This window comes from Amia ocellicauda, chromosome 2 (genome assembly GCF_036373705.1).
Source record: "Amia ocellicauda isolate fAmiCal2 chromosome 2, fAmiCal2.hap1, whole genome shotgun sequence".
Classification (NCBI taxonomy): domain Eukaryota; kingdom Metazoa; phylum Chordata; class Actinopteri; order Amiiformes; family Amiidae; genus Amia; species Amia ocellicauda.
The window spans coordinates 10734374-10756140 of NC_089851.1; the positions used below are offsets into that span (position 1 = coordinate 10734374).

Sequence of the window (21767 nt, forward strand, 5' to 3'; positions counted from 1 at the left end):
TTTATTATCCACAGGCCACAAGCTGTCAGTAAATAAATTACATTAAAAAACTGATGATATGCTTATGGTGTGACATTTGTAAAACAACTTGAGGTGAATTGAAGTTATTATGAAATACATTTTCAAATATAACATACACCATGTGTTCCTATATGAACAATGAAATCCAGAATCTGACACAGTGAGCATCTCATTTTATGTGCCTTATTATACAATGTTGTTTGAAAGAATTGCTGGATATTGAAACAAAGGTAAAATGGGGATAAAAGGCTGACATCGTCAAATGGGTCACATCTGAATGATAGCCTGGGCTTATATTGCTAAGCATTGTTGAATTCTCCAACTATTTTCAAAAAACAAGCCACCGTCTGCTAATCTTTCAAATTACAGTAATGTAGCGCAGGTGTTAAGCACTTTGTTTACCACAGACATGATGAAATCAAAGTGACCTGGGAAGACCAGTGAATAAATCACCCAAAGGAGAGGGCGATGACATTTGTAGACACCGCAAGTAGGTATAATCTGAGAAAGTAAAGGTTTGCTTTTCAAAGCCTGCAGGTAGCTAGGCACACATGTCTGAGGAAGTTAATCTCTGAAATAAAATACAATTTGTAGCCCTGGGTAAAGTCAGTCTAATGTCACACTGCGGACTTTTTTTTGGACATAAAGACTACTGCTTCTGAAATACTTGCCCCAAGCGATTAAAAAACAAACAAAAGGAAACGAAGGCAGAGGGGTAAACAGACCTGAAATGTTTTCTGTTCTCTGGATATGGGCACCGAGCCAGAACAGCATTTTTTAATTATTGAATGTTTATATAAGTATGAGGATTATTTTAATCAGAAGTTCATGGAGTCTTAAAATGAGATAGGTCGGGTTATATAGTTTCTCTGTTGAGAGGTAGAGCTGCTCCTTCCAAGGGCATGCTTTAAACAGTCATAGTCTCCTGGCTTGGAAAATACATTTAAGTAATAAACTTCAACAGAAAAAAGAATAATAATCAAATCTAATGGGATGACTTTTTCACAATAGATAAGGTGAAGGCAAGAAATAATAGTAATACTTTACAGTAACAGACATAAATTCCTAAAAGATTCATATATGAAAACCATAGGAGCAGCATCTGAATATTTCATGCACATCTACTGAGCTCTGATGTTAAACCCATGTATGAGATTTACACCCAACCCTAGTCTGTACCCCTCTCCTTAACCCTCAATCTAACCTTAACTGTTATACCAACATCAGAGGAAGGAGGAAAAAGTGCAAGAGATATCCAGGTGTTATTACTATGGTAGTCATGCATTAATTGTTTAATTCCTGCAGTATTTGTACAGTGTGACCAACATTTTAAGGTGAAAGTTTATTTAAGTAATTCCAAGAATAACAGACCAATTACAAGTGTACAACAGACAGGGACAGCTCCATACCTGCTCCCAGGCGAATATGTGTTGGTTGAAGTAGAACTGAATCTGTTCGTTGGCAATGTTTATGCACAGCTGCTCGAATGAGTTCCTCTTGAAGTTCTCAAATCCAAAGATGTCCAGAATTCCAATATTAAAACCCTTGTCATCTTCACTGCAGACACGAAAAAAAGTAAAATAAAAAAAGGAAAGATTTTCATTCAAGGTACACAGGAGTGGTGTAAGGTCATACACTACACAATACAGGTAACATGCTGTCCAGAAATAGTCAGTGAGATGGACTTAGTCATTCATTACCACGGACTAACTTCTGTTTCAAAACATTTGTCTTAGAGCGAAATGTTAATGACATAATGCAAAAATGCATGCCATATTTAAAGTGATTTCAAGTGGGTAGTTAATACTCCTACCACAATGGAGTTACTATTACGGCAGCCAACCATTTCTGATGAGAGGTTTATTGAATCCTGAGCCTTACTAAAATATATACATTTGATGTCATAAATCACCCACATTAAACTGAGTATATAAATAATCAAACTATACCACGCTTTCGGTAGAATCTTAATACTAGATGCTTTTTGTATTTGTAGCTTAAAGAAGACAAATGCAGTGCAGAAACTGTATGGTATGTCACATGCCCTGTGGGGATTATCAGCTCTCACTGGCTGTCTCTGAATAGGGGAAAAAGACAATCATTAATGTGTCACTCCGCACTGCATTGTCAACTCCCATCTGTATAAATACTACTTGAAAGTGCAGGACTACAGAAGCAAAAATGTCTACGAACCTATATGTGTGTGTGTATGAATATATAATTAATTCTATAGTATCAAAATGCATGATGGGATTGGGCATCTTTGAAAGTGAAGCCCAACTTGGCTTCTTTTTTTATGAATTCTAAGAAAGCCAAGCGCATGGAAAAGCAACAGGACCGAAAATATCGTCTGTCCCCCTCGTACCTCAGCTGGGTGTCAGGTTTGAGTAATGTGTTGATGCGGTTCACTATCCAGCTGAAGAGGCGGCCGAACAGAGCCTTGCCCATGGCGTCTCGCACCTCGATGGCCTTCTCCACAGTGTTGGGGCGGACGATGGTTTCTCCTCGAGTGACAACACAGTGCGACGTGAGAGCTTCCTGCAGCTCATCCGCCCGGATATAGAGAAGAGACGCGGCTTTGAAACACATTAATTAATATGTTTAAAAACAGGGACAGAGGCTATAATGATCATAGTTATGATTATATATGTTACATAGCATTGCCAGGATTTTAATATTTTAAGTTCATGTCAACAGACAGATGTATTGACTAGTTACCCTATCTCCTGTTAATTCCTTGCAGAAATTGAAAGATGTATACATTTTCTAAGACAACATGATATATGAAGTGGCAAATAAGAGTGAAAAACAAATTATAATCTAAAAATGTATAACTGCATTGTTTTCAAAATACAGATTTCTGATTTTATAATATGCCTAGATACTGTAAAAGGTTGAGTACATTTCACATTTCATTTTCATTGGAAAGCTGGAAGACAGTAATTTAGAGGTCATCTTAGCAGTTTTGCCAAGAGCCAAAAGTAAGTTTACATACAAGAAAAAAACAGGAAACACATAACTCACCACTCTCAAGCACTGTAGTGTTTGAAATATTGCTCTTGTCAGTCTGGTGCTCAGAGGAAACTGATGCAAACTCAATGTCACCAGCATTTAAAATGGCAGCCAAAATGCTGTAAACACTTCCCAGCTCCTATAGATAGGAGGAAGAGATGCTTAGTGATAATGCAATACGTAACTGTTTACTATACACAGCTGGCTGAAGCAGCTAGGGACTTTCTATCCCAGTTAATTTCTAGCTTCAGGAACAACTTTTTATTTAAATTGTTTTTCACTTGCAACTGAAATGTGCAAACAAATGGCATTATAAAATAATGGTACAGTCAGAAATTCATCAGATCAGGCAACAAAATACATAAACACATTACAGCAGTCGAAAAACAGGATACTTGAACTGTATTTATAGTGAAAGGTTTTGTGTCTCTAGAATTGTATTCAATTAATGAATATGCCTTGTGTCTCTGATGATGTGAAATATATAGAGAGCTGACTGCAGCCAGACCAAAGTCACTGGTGAAGTTCAGATCCATTAGCTTCTCTTTATGTATATAGATTTATCTCATTAATATCTTGAGCATCTCACCCTTGACTGAATTAGCTATACAATCCACACAGAGACATGCCAGAGTGTCACTATCCATAAATTATAGCACCAAAGTTAAATGCATTCTAAAACAATGGGCTTTATAATGCCACAGCAGTTTTGCATATTTTGAAGACCTTCAGATTGCAGTCAGAAGAGAAATAGCAAGCCATTCATATCAGTGCTATATTTAAAGGAAAACTCTTAATAACAAGCAGAGCACCACTGGCTCACTGCTGGGTTTGTGATTATACGATAAGTACTACTGACGTACAGAACCCACAAGCATGTTGCTATTTTTATCCTCTTAAGAATCTTCATTGATCTGTTTCATGTCAATTGTACATGCTTGCTCCTACATGATTAAATCAAGAAGGGCTACTCATGTTTTCTATGGAAAATAACTAAACAAAAAAACAATCCACAGGGCCGTGCACAAGCAGTACTTCAAAATATTGTTTCAACATACCTCAAGGTTAAATCCTATGACTTTGAAGCATTGTTCCACGGAGTCAAATTGCTCTTTGTAAAAGGCGTTGTTCACAATGTCAGGTAATAATTTAACGTGCTCACTTTCAAGATACCTGTAAATTTAAAGCAGATTCGCATTAAAGGATTTGAACGGAATGCTTCCATGGATGAAAGAATGGTGTGTGTCTTGACCAGAAAGAACTGTTAAAAGTGCAATGAGAAACAACACAGTTTGCTCTTTTCATCCTTACTTTGGGGTTTTGTTGTCAGACAGCTTGTAATGTGCGAGTTTCTTCCTTTCAGCCAGACCAGCGTAGACATAATAGAAAATATGGAAGTTCCTCTCTCCTCTGTGGAGGCAACAAGAATTTAAGACTTATTCTGAGGTCTTCATTTTTAAGTACATACCACACAGTTAAATATGAGACTTGAGATCAGTTAAACAAAAATTATAATAAAAAACAAATTGTATTTTCAGGGATTCATTTTTGTGGTTTATATTGAGTATAGCACAATTGATGGGTTTAAGCGATTAACCTGCATTGATACATGCTTTGCTACTGAACTATGTCAGTGCATTAAATAATGTCTGTTCTCCTAAATTAACTACCACCATATACTGTACATTACTAGACAAACCAATAAGGGCTGGAATTAAATCAAAATCTACAGAACTGTACTCAGTTGCGGCTTCATTTTTTATAAGATGCCACTTTCTTAATTATAAATGTAACCGCTATGATGTACAGGTTTGTAGTTTGCTATTAGTGGGTGGGTCAAAGTTTTGATTTAATCTGGCCCAAGAGCAGAATGGTAACATATGGGTAAGGTAAACTATAAAATGAAATTGCCACCAACGGTAATATAGAAATTCACGTATTCAACTTAATATACAAAAACAATATGTTTTTGCTTATCTGCAAAAACAAAGGCCAGCTCACTGTTAATCAGCATAATTGAAACTGCCAACACGAATATTTTTTTAAGTCTAAAACCTATTAAAGGTTTTCTATGTGGAAAACATCCCTTCAAGCACAACCCGTTTCTAAAGAAGTAGTATTACTTCTTGGGTAATGACACATTTCTGTTGTTTTGAACAGTAAAGGAAGGATTATCAGGTTGCTTCCAACATATAAATCCCAGTACAGATTATTTATTCTTGAAAATACATTAATAATGACCTTAAACATTTATTTTGAATAGTTACAGTAAATACTTGAACATAAAGACAATCTTTCATCGGGTACACTTTCCCTTTAGCAAGCTATCAGAGTCACCATCTGAAATCTCACTGACAGGATTGGAGAATGATGATCTTTGATCAAATAAAAATAAAGATCACACCCGCATTACTTGCCCCCAGCTAGACGCAAAGGGATGAATTAACTTTTTAAAGATCACAGTGTGATAGTAAATGTCAAGATCTTCAGAGGGAAAAAATAAACTGTTGTTCATTCTTTCAGAAGCCACTTACAGAGAAAGAATGCTAAAAATCAATGAATGATCAACTCAAACAGTCTAGGGGGAATTCAGCAGCAGTGAGAAAATAAAGCATGTTGCAATGCTTGACTGACTTTTTATTGGGGTAATCTAGAATTATTACCATTTAAAAAAAAAAAAAAAAAAAAAAAAAATTATATATATATATATATATATATATATATATATATATATATATATATATACACACACCAAATCAGCCATAACATTATGACCACTGACAGGTGAAGTGAATAACACTGAATCTTGTTATCATGGCACCTGTCAGTGGGTGGGATATATTAGGTAGCAAGTGAACATTTTGTCCTCAAAGTTGATGTGTTAGAAGCAGGAAAAATGGGCAGCGTAAGGATCTGAGCGACTTTGACAAGGGCCACATTGTGATGGTTAGACGACTGGGTCAGAGCATCTCCAAAACTGAAGCGGTGAACTGGCGACAGGGTCATTGGCAGCCAAGGTTAAAAAAAGTGAATGCTGGTTCTGACAGAAAAGTGTCAGAACACACAGTGCATCGCAGTTTGTTGCGTATGGGGCTGCGTAGCCACAGACCAGTCAGGGTGCCCATGCTGACCCCTGTCCACTGCCGAAAGCGCCTACAATGGGCACGTGAGTATCAGAACTGGACCACGGAGCAATGGAAGAAGGTGGCCTGGTTTGATGAATCACGAGTTCATGAGAGTTTAAATCCAATTGAGCATTTCTGGGATATGCTGAACAAACAAGTCCGATCCATGGAGGCCCCACCTCGCAACTTACAGGACTTAAAGGATCTGCTGCTAACGTCTTGGTGCCAGATACCACAGCACACCTTCAGAGGTCTAGTGGAGTCCATGCCTCGACAGGTCAGGGCTGTTTTGGTGGCAAAAGGGGGACCTACACAATATTAGGCAGGTGGTCATAATGTTCACACCTGCCTAAGACTTTTGCACAGTACTGTGTATATGTGTATATATATATATATATATATATATATATATATATATATAATAATTAAACAAAGGTTAAATATAGGAGAGAGATGACTTACAAAGCTTGGTGGATGACTCTGGATTTTTCCAGAAGATATTCTGAGATCTGGGCTCCAATCACTGTTCCACCACAAGTGAACTTCATTTCCAAGTATTTCCCAAACCTGCTGGAGTTGTCATTTATGACTGTGCAAGCATTTCCAAATGCTTCCACTAGGCTATTAACAAGCAGAATCTTTTCCTGAAGTGTTCTGTTGTTGGCCTAAAAACACACAACAAAGTATACACATACATACATGTCATATTAAATAATGAAATTCTAAAGCTGAACAGTCATCGGTAATGTGTGGTCTAACACAGAAAGACTGTACCTTTCCAAGGACTGTCAACTGCTGCACCAGAAGATGGGCACTCTCTGTCTTCCCAGAACCACTCTCACCGCTGATGACGATGCACTGCATGAGCAAGACATCAGGCCAAGAGTTGGTCATGATTTACACTGAACTTACCAGAATACTATTTAGTGTTTATAAGGTGACATTTGTACCTGATCCGCATTGTAAGACACCATGGACTGGTAGGCTATATCAGCAACAGCAAAGATGTGTGGCGGGTTCGCAGTGCGTTTGGCCCCAATGTATATTTTTGAGCACTGCCATGAGATGAAAGAAATCATTAAAACAATAACAAAAATGTGATAATAACAGTAAGAGTCATAATGGTAAAAATACAAAATTCAATTAGGTTATGTGTAAGACAAACCTTTGAAAAAATATCACAAAATTAGTATAAAACAAATTACATACACTACACTAAGTTTTAGAACACCAACATTTTTCCAGTTTTTATTGAAATTTACACAGTTTAATGTCTCAATGTACTCTGAAATTACAGCATAGAACAAATAATTGGAGCAGACGTGTTTAAGCCCCGGGCTCTGAATGACGGCGGGTGACACGGACACGGACGGACACTGTAAATCAGTGTTTGAGAATGAAACGCGCTGGTAGCCAAGAGAATAAACTTCATATACCACCACTCCACACACAAACACTCAGCAAATGCAGTTAAGGCCCACAGTAGTTTCTCAGTAAGGCAGTTTATTAAGCATTTAAGTCAAAGTTAATGAGATGCAGCACCCTTTCAAACGAAGGCTTAATAAATGGCTGTGCAGATCTCGGAGCGAACCTGTGGGGTGTACAGATCCATCTTCTGAAAAGGATTGACTGCGATAAGAATATCTCCCACGTAGGTATAGATCTGGCCATTGGAGTAGCGCTTCTGCAGCTGCTCGGTGACTGTATTCTGATAAAGGATGAAAGCCATTTTACTTTTTCATCTTTTTTCATTGAACACATGATGACATTTCAATTACCTCTTTTGCCTTTGCTTCACCCTTGAACAATTTAGTCAGTTTTCCTAATTATTATACCAAAGTACTAATTCAGTGGGTTAGAGACCTATCCAATTATGATATTTCAGTTTATAGATTTTTATATATATATATTTATATCCCCTGAACAGTGTGGAGTATGCTGTGTAGATAAGTGGGGAAAAAAATCCTAATTTACATGCATGAAACTCAAGCAAACACAACACAACAACATTAATAATGTTCCAGGGAGTGTAGACTTTCTATAGGCACTGTATACAGCTCTGGAAAAAAATAAGAGACCACTGCACAATTATCAGTTTCTCTGGGTTTACTATTTATAGGTATGTGTTTGGGTAAAACGAACATTTTTGTTTTATTCTATAAACTACTGACAGCATTTCTCCCAAATTCCAAATAAAAATATGAACGGAATGGAATGGCTGACATACATGTAGAGATGCTGATTGAAGAAAGAGTTGCAGTGGTCTCAGTTTTTTCCAGAGCTGTATATACATAGAAGGAAAAACTATAAAAAAAAGTGATCAATACAGGATATTGGTAGAAAGGGAAGTGTTAATTATGGAATATAAGACTGAGTAGTAATAATCTCTTCATTACTTTTTATTTTTGTTTGTTTGTTTAGTTTGCTTCCCTCTAACAAATACAATAGAGATGGAAAACATTTTTGGATTATCCAAGCATTATTTTATAATGTTTAGAAAATATAAAATATTGCCAAAACTGGCTTATTGCTTGTTTGAGAAGTAGACATTATAAAACAATTCTCTATTGAGACAAGTTTAAGGGTGTCCATTTGAACCTATGCAGAAAACATTTAAAGCACAGAATGATATGGATGCAAAACACTGACACCTTGATATCTTGCACATCATACCAGAGAAATTGAAATTCATATTTTTTCGAGTTTCTATTAGACACCTGCTGTGAAGACTTTCTCCCGTGCCTCTCAGTTTGACAAAAGAGGCCGTGTCAGAGAGCTCCACATCATTCCATTCCACAGTCTACAACAGCAACACATTGAGAGCACAACCACACGCGTGTGTAGATAGTGTCACACGGAAGGATGAGAAAATGTTTGAGCATCGCCCGCGATCAATTAATTTCAATGCATCTGTGTGTGTGTGTATACAGTATATGTATATATATGAACACACACACGGTTATCAAATAAAATGTACAATTTAAAAATATTGTTAGTTGCTCTGATATGTGAAAATCCTTACTTCGTCGAGCAGTTCTAATGTGGCCAAATCATCCACATTATCCTCGCAGGAATTTACGGACTTCATGTAGCTGCCTTTCTTGGTATGAATGCGTTCATGTCTGGAAAACAAGGAAACAATTGCAGTTGATTTTATCATGAATGAAAGGTAATGTCACCTGTTGCTCAGGATTTTTTTTTTTCTTTCACTGAGGAACACATAGTATTCAAAAGTGCATCTTCTATGTAAATGCATTCATTTTAAAGGGGAACAAAGCTGTTAGGATGGGATAATTACAAAGAAGCTTAAAATCTGCCAGCTCAATAAGGCATTGTATTTTTTTGCATTTTGTTAGAAAGGTCAATAGTTCACAGTAACATTTCAGGAACCACATTAAACAGAAACATTAAATTTATACAGTGAAGAAGTTTGAAAATAATACATTATGCTGTTTACATTTCTATTCCATGCAGTCCTATAATGTACCAACAAACAGTTATTGTTTATTATTCATCCCACCCTCTCAATCCAAGAGTACGAAAAACATGTAAAAAGTCAATGAATTTACAATGGAAAAACATGTCACGTTACAAAATAATCCATACATTACTTCCAGCAATTGCATTTCTCTCCACTTAAAAGTCTAAAGCCTTTTAATCAATCAAAGCTGTGTAGTGAATACAGCTTTTATTGTTATAGAGGGAATATGTAGCAGGAACATAAACCTCAATTAATTGATCACGAACACCAATCTATGAAACCATTAAAACAAGCTTTTGTTTATTGAAGATTCTTCCCCAATGTGAAGTCAAATAAGTAAGTGAATGCAATCTAAATGAGTGCAATTTAATGAACATTAACACAATTTATTTACATTTACATTATTGTGTGCATGTATGTCTGGTTTTATGTCCTCTAATTGCAATTGTTGAATGCTGTGCCTGTAAAAACTGATCTTAAATCAACCAAGAATTTGTAGTGAAATCAAACAGAAAAACAAACACACAGGTAAAGACACACAGCTATTGAGATTATTAAGAAGGAAAGGGAAAGAAAAGAAACAGAGGTGTGTACTGCCTTTGCCTTGAGTCCACTCCGGTGACGAGAAAAACAAAACAGTTTGTCACTTGTATTCACCTCATGTCTACAGAACACAGAATGTACTGGTCATTTTCTAAGTAGTGTGTGTACGTTTAAATGTGTTAAAAGGTATTACCATTACCTAAAAACAAATTATTAAACAGCGTAACCTAATAACAATGTACCAGGTTCCCGATTTATTTTCTCATTTATTATCTCATTACGTTTGCAAAATGTCTCATTCTGGGTCACACAGATATGCAATTGCAGGCGTCTCAGCAACACACTTGTGTAGCAGCACTGAGATGCTGCTGTCATCATGTTGATCTCCAGATCCAGCTCCACAAGCAGGGCCTGCTGACTCACTTTTGCTGTTTAATAATTTGTTTCTAGGTGCCCGTGGACTTAAATTATGAGTTATGAAACTATACAATACATACAGACTAGTGGTGTAACGGTATGAGATTTTCACGGTATGATAACCGTCACAAAAAATATCACGGTATTACGGTATTATTAGCAATTTAATTTTTAATGTATTAAATATGTTTGATAAACACACAGAGATGTATATTAAAGGTGGGGTATCATCATTTTTTACTTTTTTTCAGAAAAAAAAGTACTGCTGGTAGGTCAAAACAACTATCTGTATTTTTTATGTGTAGGTTTTGACAGTAAGTGTATAAAAATTCTGAAGTTGACCCCTCTGTGAAAAGTCCAGCTTGCTCACAGCTGTGGCAAATTTTTGCGTGACATCACACCAGGTATTGCTCACCGTCTCTCAGGCTGTTTTGCTGTATTAACAAAAACCCATTACCAAACATAATAACGCACCCAGGGGACAGATATCATGGTAAATAGGTGTATAATTTATGGTTGCATCCAAGAACGTAACAGTGTCTCTGCATTGTTAAAGCCTTCAAAAACGTACACTGAAAAAACAAGTGATGAGCTGTTTTGTGCAGATTCCCAAGCTCGGAAACGCACCTCTCTGTGATGCGCTGCTCTGGGCTGCCAACTGACCCACAATCCCACAACACAGAGACAGGACAGGGTTCAAAATTAGCTGCTAAATTTAAATAAATGAATGTGTTAATTATCCCTAAACTTTCGCTAAAATTTATCCGGTTTGCTGAATGACTGACAAAACAAGTAATTGTGATGATCAGTTCAATATCTCGCCTACAAACAGCTGAGCAATGCTACTGATTGGGAGTGTAATTGCACGTTATGGCCATTTTTAATACAGTTTAACAAACAGAAAGTAAACTAACGTATTCGTGTATACATATGAACAAATGAAATAGTATGATTAATAATAATGAAATCCATAAAAAGCATATTGTAAATATATTATATACATTAGTATTAATATAATTATACCATTATTTGCCATGCATGATAATAAAGCACTATCATAAATTTGAGCGAAGTTGTAGGAGCTAATTATCAGGTTAATTTCTCTCAGTTAAGGAGTCTGTCTCAAACATGCAGGGATTACAACAGCGGTCCACCGCATATTAATCAAATAAGATCAAATAAAAAGTGTATATGTCATCCTGCTCTGCTGTATCTGATGTCGGGGATTGTTGGGGTGAATTGTCGTCCACAACAACACTTTCACACGAAACATCCAACCCAGTAACATCGCTTTCCCCGTCATCTGCCATTGAGCGCCAGTGGTTTAAATCAGTGAAATAGCTGGTGTGACATCATGGACTCTCGTTCTTCCCAGTACAGGAGTAAAATGTATTTTTAAAAACGGTCTAACAAAAATATAGTTTTTTTTTTTTTTCCATGTTATCAGCAACTGATGTTAATGAAACTTTCAGGTCATATTTTTAAAGTATAGGTACAACTTTGAATGTAAAAAAAAAATGATACCCCACCTTTAATGCAATACCTGGAATGAGAAATCCATGACAAGCGTTTGTTTTTACAACCGAGGTGCACCGTGAAACCGTCAAACCGTTACATCGCTAATACAGACTCAAGCCAGCATTCTGCATTACACCAATATTACAGACACTGCAGTTTTGCATGTATATTTCAATTTACAGTTTAGGCTATAACTAAACTAAATAAATCAGAAAGTGATTAACATCGTCACCAATTTTGCTGCAAACTTGGGGTGAATGCAAGTATACACAGGAAGACCTGCTCTAAGGCATGATGGGTTTTGAATCACTTCTACAAAATGGGACTACATCCTACTAAAGATGACAGTTGAAACTAGTGATTGCCTATCAATTATTAGAGTACTAATATCAATGTCAACATACCTTTCATTACTGTCTGCGCTTCTCTCTGAGTTTTTTCCTTGTTGTTCTCTGTACACAAAAATGAAGGGGTGTTTTTTTGGGTGGTTTGAATTTCTTTAGACCTGAGGCACTACTGTGGTCTCTTAACATGTCCAGTCTTTAACAGACTGACTGTTAATTATAGATAATCTGTCTATAATGACAGAAACAGAATGCAAATTTAATTACAAGTCCTGGATTCTGTTTAGAGCCAGGTGTGCAAATTACAGGACAGGATGCAAACTAAATCGCCACTACTTAAGGCTTCATTATGAGCTACAATCGGTATTCTTCATTCTTATTTGAACTCATTCATGGAGTTCAGAGGACTGTCTAGAGGCTATTAGGAATGCATCATAGCGATTGATGTTTTCTTCAGTATCCTCAAGGAACACTTAGATACTTTGAGTGTTTTATTTATTCTTGGCGGCATTAAAAAACAATAAGGTTCATCATGCACTTGAGTTTCTAATTTCATCTGGGCTAGAGCAAGACATTAAGCCCTAAACCTGCTTTGCAGCTGAGACACAGTCACAGTCTAGACCATTGCTTTTCTATGGTGTAGATGTACATATGCTGGACAAATGGACTCGTTTTCTTTGGCTTAAGTTAACTGTGCAATGTAGCCCAAATACTATGCATGCTTTCTGAAGGTCGTTGCCCATATAATATGTAAAGAGAACAAAAGAAACAAGAAAAACACAAACAGACAAAGAAGAAACATTCTGAGAGGCAGCAGAATGGAAATTAATATTAGTTTTTGTGGAAAGCAGCATGGTATGTTACAATAGGCACCAGAAGTAGAGCACACACATTGTCCAATCTTAAAAGCTGAAACACACCAAGGTATGTTTAAACTGTGATCAGGTTAAAGTATTTGATTAAGCTAACACAATAATAGACTGACTATAAATAATTTTGCACATTCAAAGGGTTTAATCTAGAAATAAACTACAGGCCATTGATCGATATCAGCTCTACGGATAAAAGAGGAAACAGGCAGTTTATAAAATGATGGTTTTATGCCTCTATATGTGGTGTTATTAATTAATAAGTAAAGTGTATGGGATTTTACCAGTTAGTTTCTACCATAAGCAACTTTGAACTCTTTAAAATTTAAAATCATCAAATAATTGCAGGTGTCAAAAGCCGGATTGTGCACTCTTGTAGAGTTTCAGTATGTGTTATGTTATAACTTCCTTGGATAGTGGAAACACAGTGGAAAAACTACAGAAGCAATGGATCTTTCTTCCTCACAACAATTTGAGTTAAATCTGGGTTCAGTCCCAGGTGGGGGACACTGCTGCTGTAACCTTGTGCAGGGTACTTAGATTGCCCCAGTAAAAACTCAGCTGTTTAAATGGGTAATTGTATGTAAAAATAATGTGATAGATTGTAAGTTGCACTGGATAATGACATCTACTAATAAATATAATAATAATAATAATAATAATAATAATAATAATAATAATAATAATAATAATAATAATAATAATAATAGTCTAGGAAGTTATGATACAAAATCCTGAAATAGCATACATGCTGGATTTTGACACCCACCATTATTTGGTGAGTTTTACATTTTAAATGTTAAAAAATGCATATATGAACTGGAAAAATGCCACAAATCATACATCATAATGTGTGCTACATGTATGCATATGTATGATATTGTTCATTGCTTTCCACAATACTAAATCATTTGGATAACATTCCTCACCAATCTGGAAAACATGATAAAAGTACCTTGTCTTCTCAATGATTCCCATTTGCTGGTGGAGGTCGATGAGTTCCATCAGCTGCTTTTGTAGGATTTTTTCTTTTCCCACAATTTGTTTGATAAAGGCATGCTGCAGAAGATCTGGAACGTTAGGCCGCTGCTCAAAGTCCTTAATTAAGCATCTTTAAAAGGGAAAGGAAAGAGCGTAAATTAATCAAGCAGATGGCACTATATCCTATAAAACCACAAATATGCAAAACTGAACTTCACCATAATCCTACAGCAACGATGAATATCAGTATTGTTGCAAACACAAAACAAAAATGTCTTCATCTTTAGGACACTGCATGTATAGCTCTGAACTCATAGTGGGATAAATGCACATGATGTTTCTATTATACAGGCAAATGTTCGTGTTTGTTTCTGTACTGAAACTTTATCATTTAAAAAAAATGGGATTTAAGTTTTATCTGATATCACACTGATTTTAATTGTGTTTATTTAATCTATCTGAATGTATGATTTGTTCTTTCACTGTCCTTATACTCTTTAACTGCCCATAAGGAATACAGTGCTAGAATGGTTAGCAAACTATAGAGAAATAAAAAGTTCAAAAGAATTCCAAAGATAAAGGGAGTTAGAGTTGTGATCAATTTCATAATTTCACCCTGTTTGGCCCTATGCAGTGCCTGTTGATTCCTGTGTCCATGAGTCATCACTCACTTGCAAATAAAGTCATTGAAATCGGCAGACCACAGCTCTGGTTGGTGAAGGGTTGGAGGTGGGTTTCTGTAGAAATCAATTGATAGACAAGCTAGTGAGGCACAGCTCCATAAAGGAAAAGACACACAGTGAAATACAATTGATTCCTCCACATGCTTTTAATAATGACTTGATTTTCTCTATTGCCCTAGAAACAAGGTATAAGGGGGGAAGGTATATGCAGTACAATGAAGGAAAAACAAATTCAACTTAATTTCCTCTGCAGAATTCACCTCCTAAATGCTGGAACCTCTTATAAGCTATTCATTTGCAGCAATATGGACTTGTGGGTTATCAGTCCTAAAGCATATAACAAATGGTCTATCTTTTTCATTAAATGGGTTGATACAGGGAACAATTCAACATCCTTAAGTGTAACACAGATTAGTGCTACTACAGTATTAACTGTACCCAGTAACAAGGCAATAACTCTCAACTCTCAAGAACAATGACATGAATTTTATAGAATTTGCAATACTGTCTAAATTGCTTTTAAAAATAGTTTATTTTGCACCGGTATGGCACACAATACACTTGGATCCTACTGAATGCCAATGAAGAATTGTGCCTGTCCATTATTTCCGTTTCTGCTGGCAGTAATTAATTGCTTAAATGGGTGGCATACATCTTTTGCTTATCGAGATCAAGGCTGCATATGTCAGATTATTTAAGGCAATCTGGTTCACAAGTGTTCAGACTATAAACCAGTCTCCGAGAGGTATGCCAATAAATGAACCAAAAGAAACGAAAGGGAACGCCTGCTGGATGCTCAAGGGTTGAGATGAATGCAATCTTTCTCTAATGGGATAAATCTTTCTGTATTTGCTCACAGCCACGATGAAAGAGCGGCTGTGAATGGTGAAGCCCAAGAAGCAGAGATACATTTTACATTGAATAAATCGCCTTTTGTTTGCGTTCACTATACTACAATGAATTCAAATGTTTCCCCCCCAGAAGGTAGATACATTTTTTATTAATCTGTAGTGAATGCTAGGATTATTGTTTTTTCTTTTTTCTTTCTGGAATTATATAACCTTAGAGTTGATTAGAATTTGTTATGTAACTTAAGTGGTTTACATTATACTATCTTAATTTTGTCAGCTTGCAAGGAAAATGGCACTGATCCTTTTTCTATAATCTTTTATGAATTGGAAGGGATCTTAGATCATTCCTCCATACAGAATCTTTCCAGATGCTCAATAGCCTTCAGTCTACGCTCATAGACTGCCCTGCAATTCAAACCATAGGTTGTCAATGGGATTCAGGTTCGGACACTGACATGGCCATTGCAAAATGTTGATTTTGTGGTCAATTAACCATTTCTTTGTGGATTTTGATGTGTGCATTGTCATTGTCTTGCTGGAAGATCCACTTGTGGTTTCAGTTTCAGCCTCAGGGCAGAGAAACCAGGTTTTTGGATAAAATGTCCTGGTACTTGATAGAGTTCATGATGCCGCTGACCTTAACAAGGACCAGTGGAATTGAAACAGCCCCTTAGCATCAAAGACCCACCACCATATTTTACAGAAGGTTTTCTGCATAAGCGTTCTTCTTTGGACACCAAACCCAACCGCTGGTGTGCATGGCCAAAGAGTTTCTCAAGACTGAGATGTACTTATAAAAGTAGAATGTTAATGCAGATTTCATTTTGTTTGATTTTATGTATACACATTTTTAGGAGTGCCAATAATTTTGACACCTATCATTTTGAGAAAAAAAAATGAATTAATTAATTTATAAACAAACATTATCTCTGCGAAATTGTATTAGTATAAAATAAAGATAGTTTTCCCATATTTGTGAGCGTAAAATATAGATAATTGCCATTGTTGTGTATTTTATACAGCCTGTTTTGCTCATCTTTATCATGGGTGTAAATAGTTTTCGAGGTGACTATACAGAGAGAGAAACATGAGTATCTATTAACTTATTTTAAGTCCTTGTCCAGCTTTTACGATGAATTAAAAAAAACAAAGCTGTATTTAATTCACTAACTAGATGTACTACAGAACCTATGGAACAAATGAAGCATAAATTAGAACAGCAATCCAAACTAATGGTTACTTGATCTAGAGACGTGATAGAGGCTGTACAACGGCTGTGTGATCAGTCCTCTCAAACATGGCCCCCTATCAAAGGATAGCACAGCTGCAGCAGTGGTTTGTGACCCAATTAAAAGGAAAAAATAAACAAATGACTCAGGCTTCAAGCTAGCATACTTGACATTGCTGTGCTGCTGAATATACTCAAATTCATGACAGCCAGGAAATAAAGGCTATTTTTCTGGGGAGGGATCAGGATCAGAAGAGGCCGAAAGGCAGAGTGCTGTATAAACACTAAGCCGTACTAAGCGAAACAAAGCTATTAAAAACGAAAAGCTGTTTTTAGTACATGCTGTTTCTGCCTTTTGAATATGCTGAATTATGGAGGGGATTTAAGTGGGAGTGCATATTTGCAGGAAAGATTTTAAGAATGTATGGGTGTTTATATAGTTTGTTTTTAACATATTGTTATCAATAGAGAAAGGCTCTTTGGCAAGATAGAAATCATGTATTTCCCATCACAGTTTTCTCCAAAAACTGTAATGCAAGTTGTAAACCGCAATGCCACAAAGACTGTGTGCAAAATGATGTACATTCCAAAGTCACATGCTTACTTCTTAATGGCTTCATTTTAAAAGCAAGAAACAATAACATAAATGGTATGGATGTGTTGGTGTAGTCTTATATAATCTTAGTTCTTCTGTCTGCACACACTGAATCAAATGAGCAATATAAAATGAATTATTTGCTTATCTCTTTAATTTAACTTCCGAAGTTAGTTAATTTGCCTACAAATATCCTGTTTTTAATAACATGCTTGAAATAATGGCAGAAAATAAATAGTGCAGCTCTGTGATGTTTGTTATTATGTATGCAAATATGGCTACTTTGTGTTGCTTATTCAATCTGAACATTTTCATAGTTTTGTTTTGCATACAATAATTTAAATGGTAAATACAGAGGATATGTTGCAACTAATTTGAACTGAATTTCACCCTTTTGATACTTTTCCAGTTAAAACAAAAATTGTACCATTTATTAAATTATGTTATCTGCTATTGACTTACAGTTTTGATTTACAGATTTGTACAGTAAGTTCATGGCGTAGGAGTATAAAAAGTAGAAGTATAAAGCCTGAAAAGGTTCCAATCCATGTAAAATAAATACATAAATATTATATAATATGATTCATGTTACCTTGGTATTTTAAAGAGAGCTCTCATAGGATGCAGGTCAGCAAGTGGTGGGTCTCCATCTCCTAGCTCAATAGCAGTAATACCAAGCGACCACACATCACATCGAGCATCATAAGTAGAATCTAATTGCTGCTCACATGCAATTACCTGAAACACAAACAAAGGAAAGAGAGATCCCATAACAAGTTATTCCAGAATAATCATACCATTCTTGTCAATGAAATGTTTTGCTAACATATGACATTAAGTTGCTTAAACATGGTAAAGAACTGCCAGATTAAAAACAGCTACATCTTGAAGTAGAGGATATAGTGTGGAAAGAAGAGGGCCAGGTACAGCACTACCATCTACCATCACCAAATCAACATTTTCAAAGAAAGAATGAAACAAAAAGTCAACAACTCTGAAGAAATAACAGAGGTTCTATTTAAGATCAAGTTAAAAAATTAATTAACTGAAGGACAAATAGCACTGATTTACAAACTTCTCTGAACATATGCCAAATTCATACAAATACTGATAACAAAGTACACAATTACAAAATAATTGCCTTACTAAAGTAATGATTTTCTACACATTTCTTTAATAAAAAGGCTAAATCCAAGTCATCCCTTCATATACATGTTTATGTAAACAATGCTAATAAGGAACTTTAATGGCATTATTCTTGTAGAAGCAAGAAAACTGTAGATATAAAATATCCCAACTCAACCAACGTCCACATGCTGAAATACAACGAAACGAGGGTCTGACTTCAGATGCATCTTTCCAACTTAACACATCAGATGTTACTCTGAACTTCTACAAACAAAGTGATTTTGATCTTACATTGAATTCAGATTGAGATTCCAGAATCAGTCTGTTGCTGATAATTCCACTACACTAAAGCTTGTAGGCTTTTTCTTTTTTTTCTTTTTGGTGCAGCTGTGACTCCAAAAATATTTATGGAAATGCATGGACCATCCAGCTAACTTGAAAAGTAATCACCACAGCAAACGTTCTTTCCTTCACAGGTGTATTCCTCACTCTGGGATCGTTTACACCACCCTTTTCTTCACACTCCAGTTTCAAAATTGTTGTCATACCTATCACATGCCTAGGCTCTCTCTCAAGTCCCGATTTTAATAAACAAAGCATTTATGTAAAGTTCAGATCAGATGACCCACAGGTAAAATCCTGGTTGCTATGTCCACTTAAAAAAATGGATACAATAAACAAGCCATAAACCACTTACACAGCATCACTTAAGGACAAAAAGAAATTGTGAAATAGTACAAAATCAAGCCACAATTTGAAGATTAAAAGCAGATTCATCCATGAACAAAATGTAATTAATTATATTTTATTTTTTATGAATTAACATGAAATAACATGAACACAGTAGTAGCTCTTTCTACTAAACTGGAATTTCCCCTTGTACCAAAATACATTTTAAAGTGCCAGAGGAGGAAACAAAATCCCTACAAATATGAACAATGAAATTCAATTTTAAATGTATATATGTTCTAGTGTTACATTGTTTTGCGTTTTTATTGATTCTAACAAAGAGAAAACAAAAAAGGAAATCTATATGAACTGCGTATTCAGATTGTTTCGCAGACAAGAGGTTAGAATGACACTGCCCAAGGCCTTGAACACTTAGGAGCTGCACGAGAGTGTATTCAGTCATAAAGGCTTCTCTACCTTTGATCTACCAAACACAACACAACATTGTTTTTAAATACAAGTTCTTTTGAAACAGAACAAATAAAACCTGCCCCCAGCTCATACATGTCTACATATCACATATTTATTTCAGGTTCCCATCATCAGAGACTGAAATAACACCCATCTCATCAATTAACAAGATGTGCACAACACATTTAAGTTCTTGATGTTGCTACAACCCAAAATGCCTACATCTGAAACTAGCACAATAAAAGCACCCTCACTGAACCCCTATCTGTAAATATGCATCCTTGCTTGATAAATATGGTAGATAAGTCAACACATAACTTTGAAATAAGCGGTGTTCTCTATGATTGAAAGGTAGACAAACATCCTTTCTTAAGCATGAAGTTTCTCAGATAAAAACAGTGACCATATAAGCTGCTACATACCTCTGGTGCCATCCAAAAAGGTGTTCCCACTGAAGTATTTCTGCGGAGGCGAGTGTTTGTCAGTTGGGCAGAAACACCTAAACAAAGAGAAAAACTCAGCTGTAATGTGCAGTTGCACTGAATAATCTATACACAGATAACAGGTAACTGATGCAAAGTTTAATGTGTGAGTGTGTGTATATCCATTTTAGATTTTAAATGATTATTTCACAGCAGCATGTCAGTCTCTTTAAACTTGCTGCCATGCTCAAACACAACACTCAAGCCATCTCTAAACTTCGTCCAAAAGGAATTCCTCCCTGAGTGATGGCTGGTCCATATTCTATAGTTTTACTTTTGAGCTTTATTTAATATAACTCAAATAAACGTTTTCTTGAAAAAGACCATGTTGAAAACCATGTCAAAATTCAGGATTAAGAAAAAACAAAAGCGAGAAAATGTATTACTCTTCTTTTTTAACTAGTAACCCAAGTGATACTTGCAGACTAAACAGATTTTGCAATGCATTCTGGTAATTGGAGTTTTAAGGAAAGAAAAGGTTTGACATTCAAATCGTTGTTTATAGTGAACAGGAGAATGTGAGTGATATATGTTTATCATATTCATGCATTGCATCAGAAATAGGGGAGTATTGTGATTAAATATATTTAAAAATATAGATGCATTTGACAAGAATGTTATGTGTTTATCAATTTTACATTACATTTTAGCATGTATAAAAGCAGATGAGGTCCAGATACATATTTAAACGACTTAAACCAGTAACATATTTCACATAGTGTTTAAGTGAAACCATATTTGTGTTCATAAACCCTTCCTCCACAGAGCTTTTATTTTATGTTTTAAATGAATACATTATTATTGTAATATTTCTTAGCAGACACCCTTATCCAGAGTGACCTACAATTGTTATAATATATCACATTATTATTTTACATAGAATTACCCATTTATACAGCTGGGTTTTTACAGGAGCAATCTAGGTACAGTACCTTGCTCAAGGGTACAACAGCAGTGCCTCCCACCTGGGATTGAATCCACCACCCTCCCCTCCAGATTTCAGAGCCCTAACCACAACTCCAGATACTCCAATACTCCAATTTGCCACCCTTTGAAAATAAAGATTTCTTAATTTAAATCCACAGTATTTTAATTAATCCAATTTAGTTTAATTATGCTTTGTCATAGTGTAAGGATCTATTTATTTGAGCTCCTAGTGCTTTCAACAGTTAAATATACCACAGTAAAACAGTGATATTTGGTGCCAAAAGAAGATTCTGTAGGAATTACCGGTACTAAGTTAAATTTGTAACACATTTCAAATGCAGTATAATCCTTCAGAGCCATCACTAATCTCATGATACAGAATTCCTGTGACACAAGCAAATAACTAGGACATCTCTCTCACA

General features: G+C 35.7%; 1 protein-coding gene across 1 annotated transcript in view; it reads right to left on the reverse strand.

Annotated features, from left to right (window-relative positions):
• Positions 1-21767, reverse strand: part of myo3a (myosin IIIA) — a 76095-nt gene that overhangs the window by 23086 nt on the left and 31242 nt on the right. The window contains exons 6-20 of the mRNA XM_066718108.1: positions 20359-20435; positions 18261-18406; positions 14983-15048; positions 14286-14441; positions 12522-12569; positions 9181-9280; positions 7750-7866; positions 7109-7213; positions 6933-7016; positions 6621-6823; positions 4345-4443; positions 4092-4206; positions 3046-3172; positions 2387-2597; positions 1431-1578 (exon numbers count right to left, since the gene is read on the reverse strand). Coding sequence (XP_066574205.1) covers positions 1431-1578; positions 2387-2597; positions 3046-3172; positions 4092-4206; positions 4345-4443; positions 6621-6823; positions 6933-7016; positions 7109-7213; positions 7750-7866; positions 9181-9280; positions 12522-12569; positions 14286-14441; positions 14983-15048; positions 18261-18406; positions 20359-20435 — 1802 coding nt within the window. The remainder of the gene's footprint in view (positions 1-1430; positions 1579-2386; positions 2598-3045; positions 3173-4091; positions 4207-4344; positions 4444-6620; positions 6824-6932; positions 7017-7108; positions 7214-7749; positions 7867-9180; positions 9281-12521; positions 12570-14285; positions 14442-14982; positions 15049-18260; positions 18407-20358; positions 20436-21767) is intronic.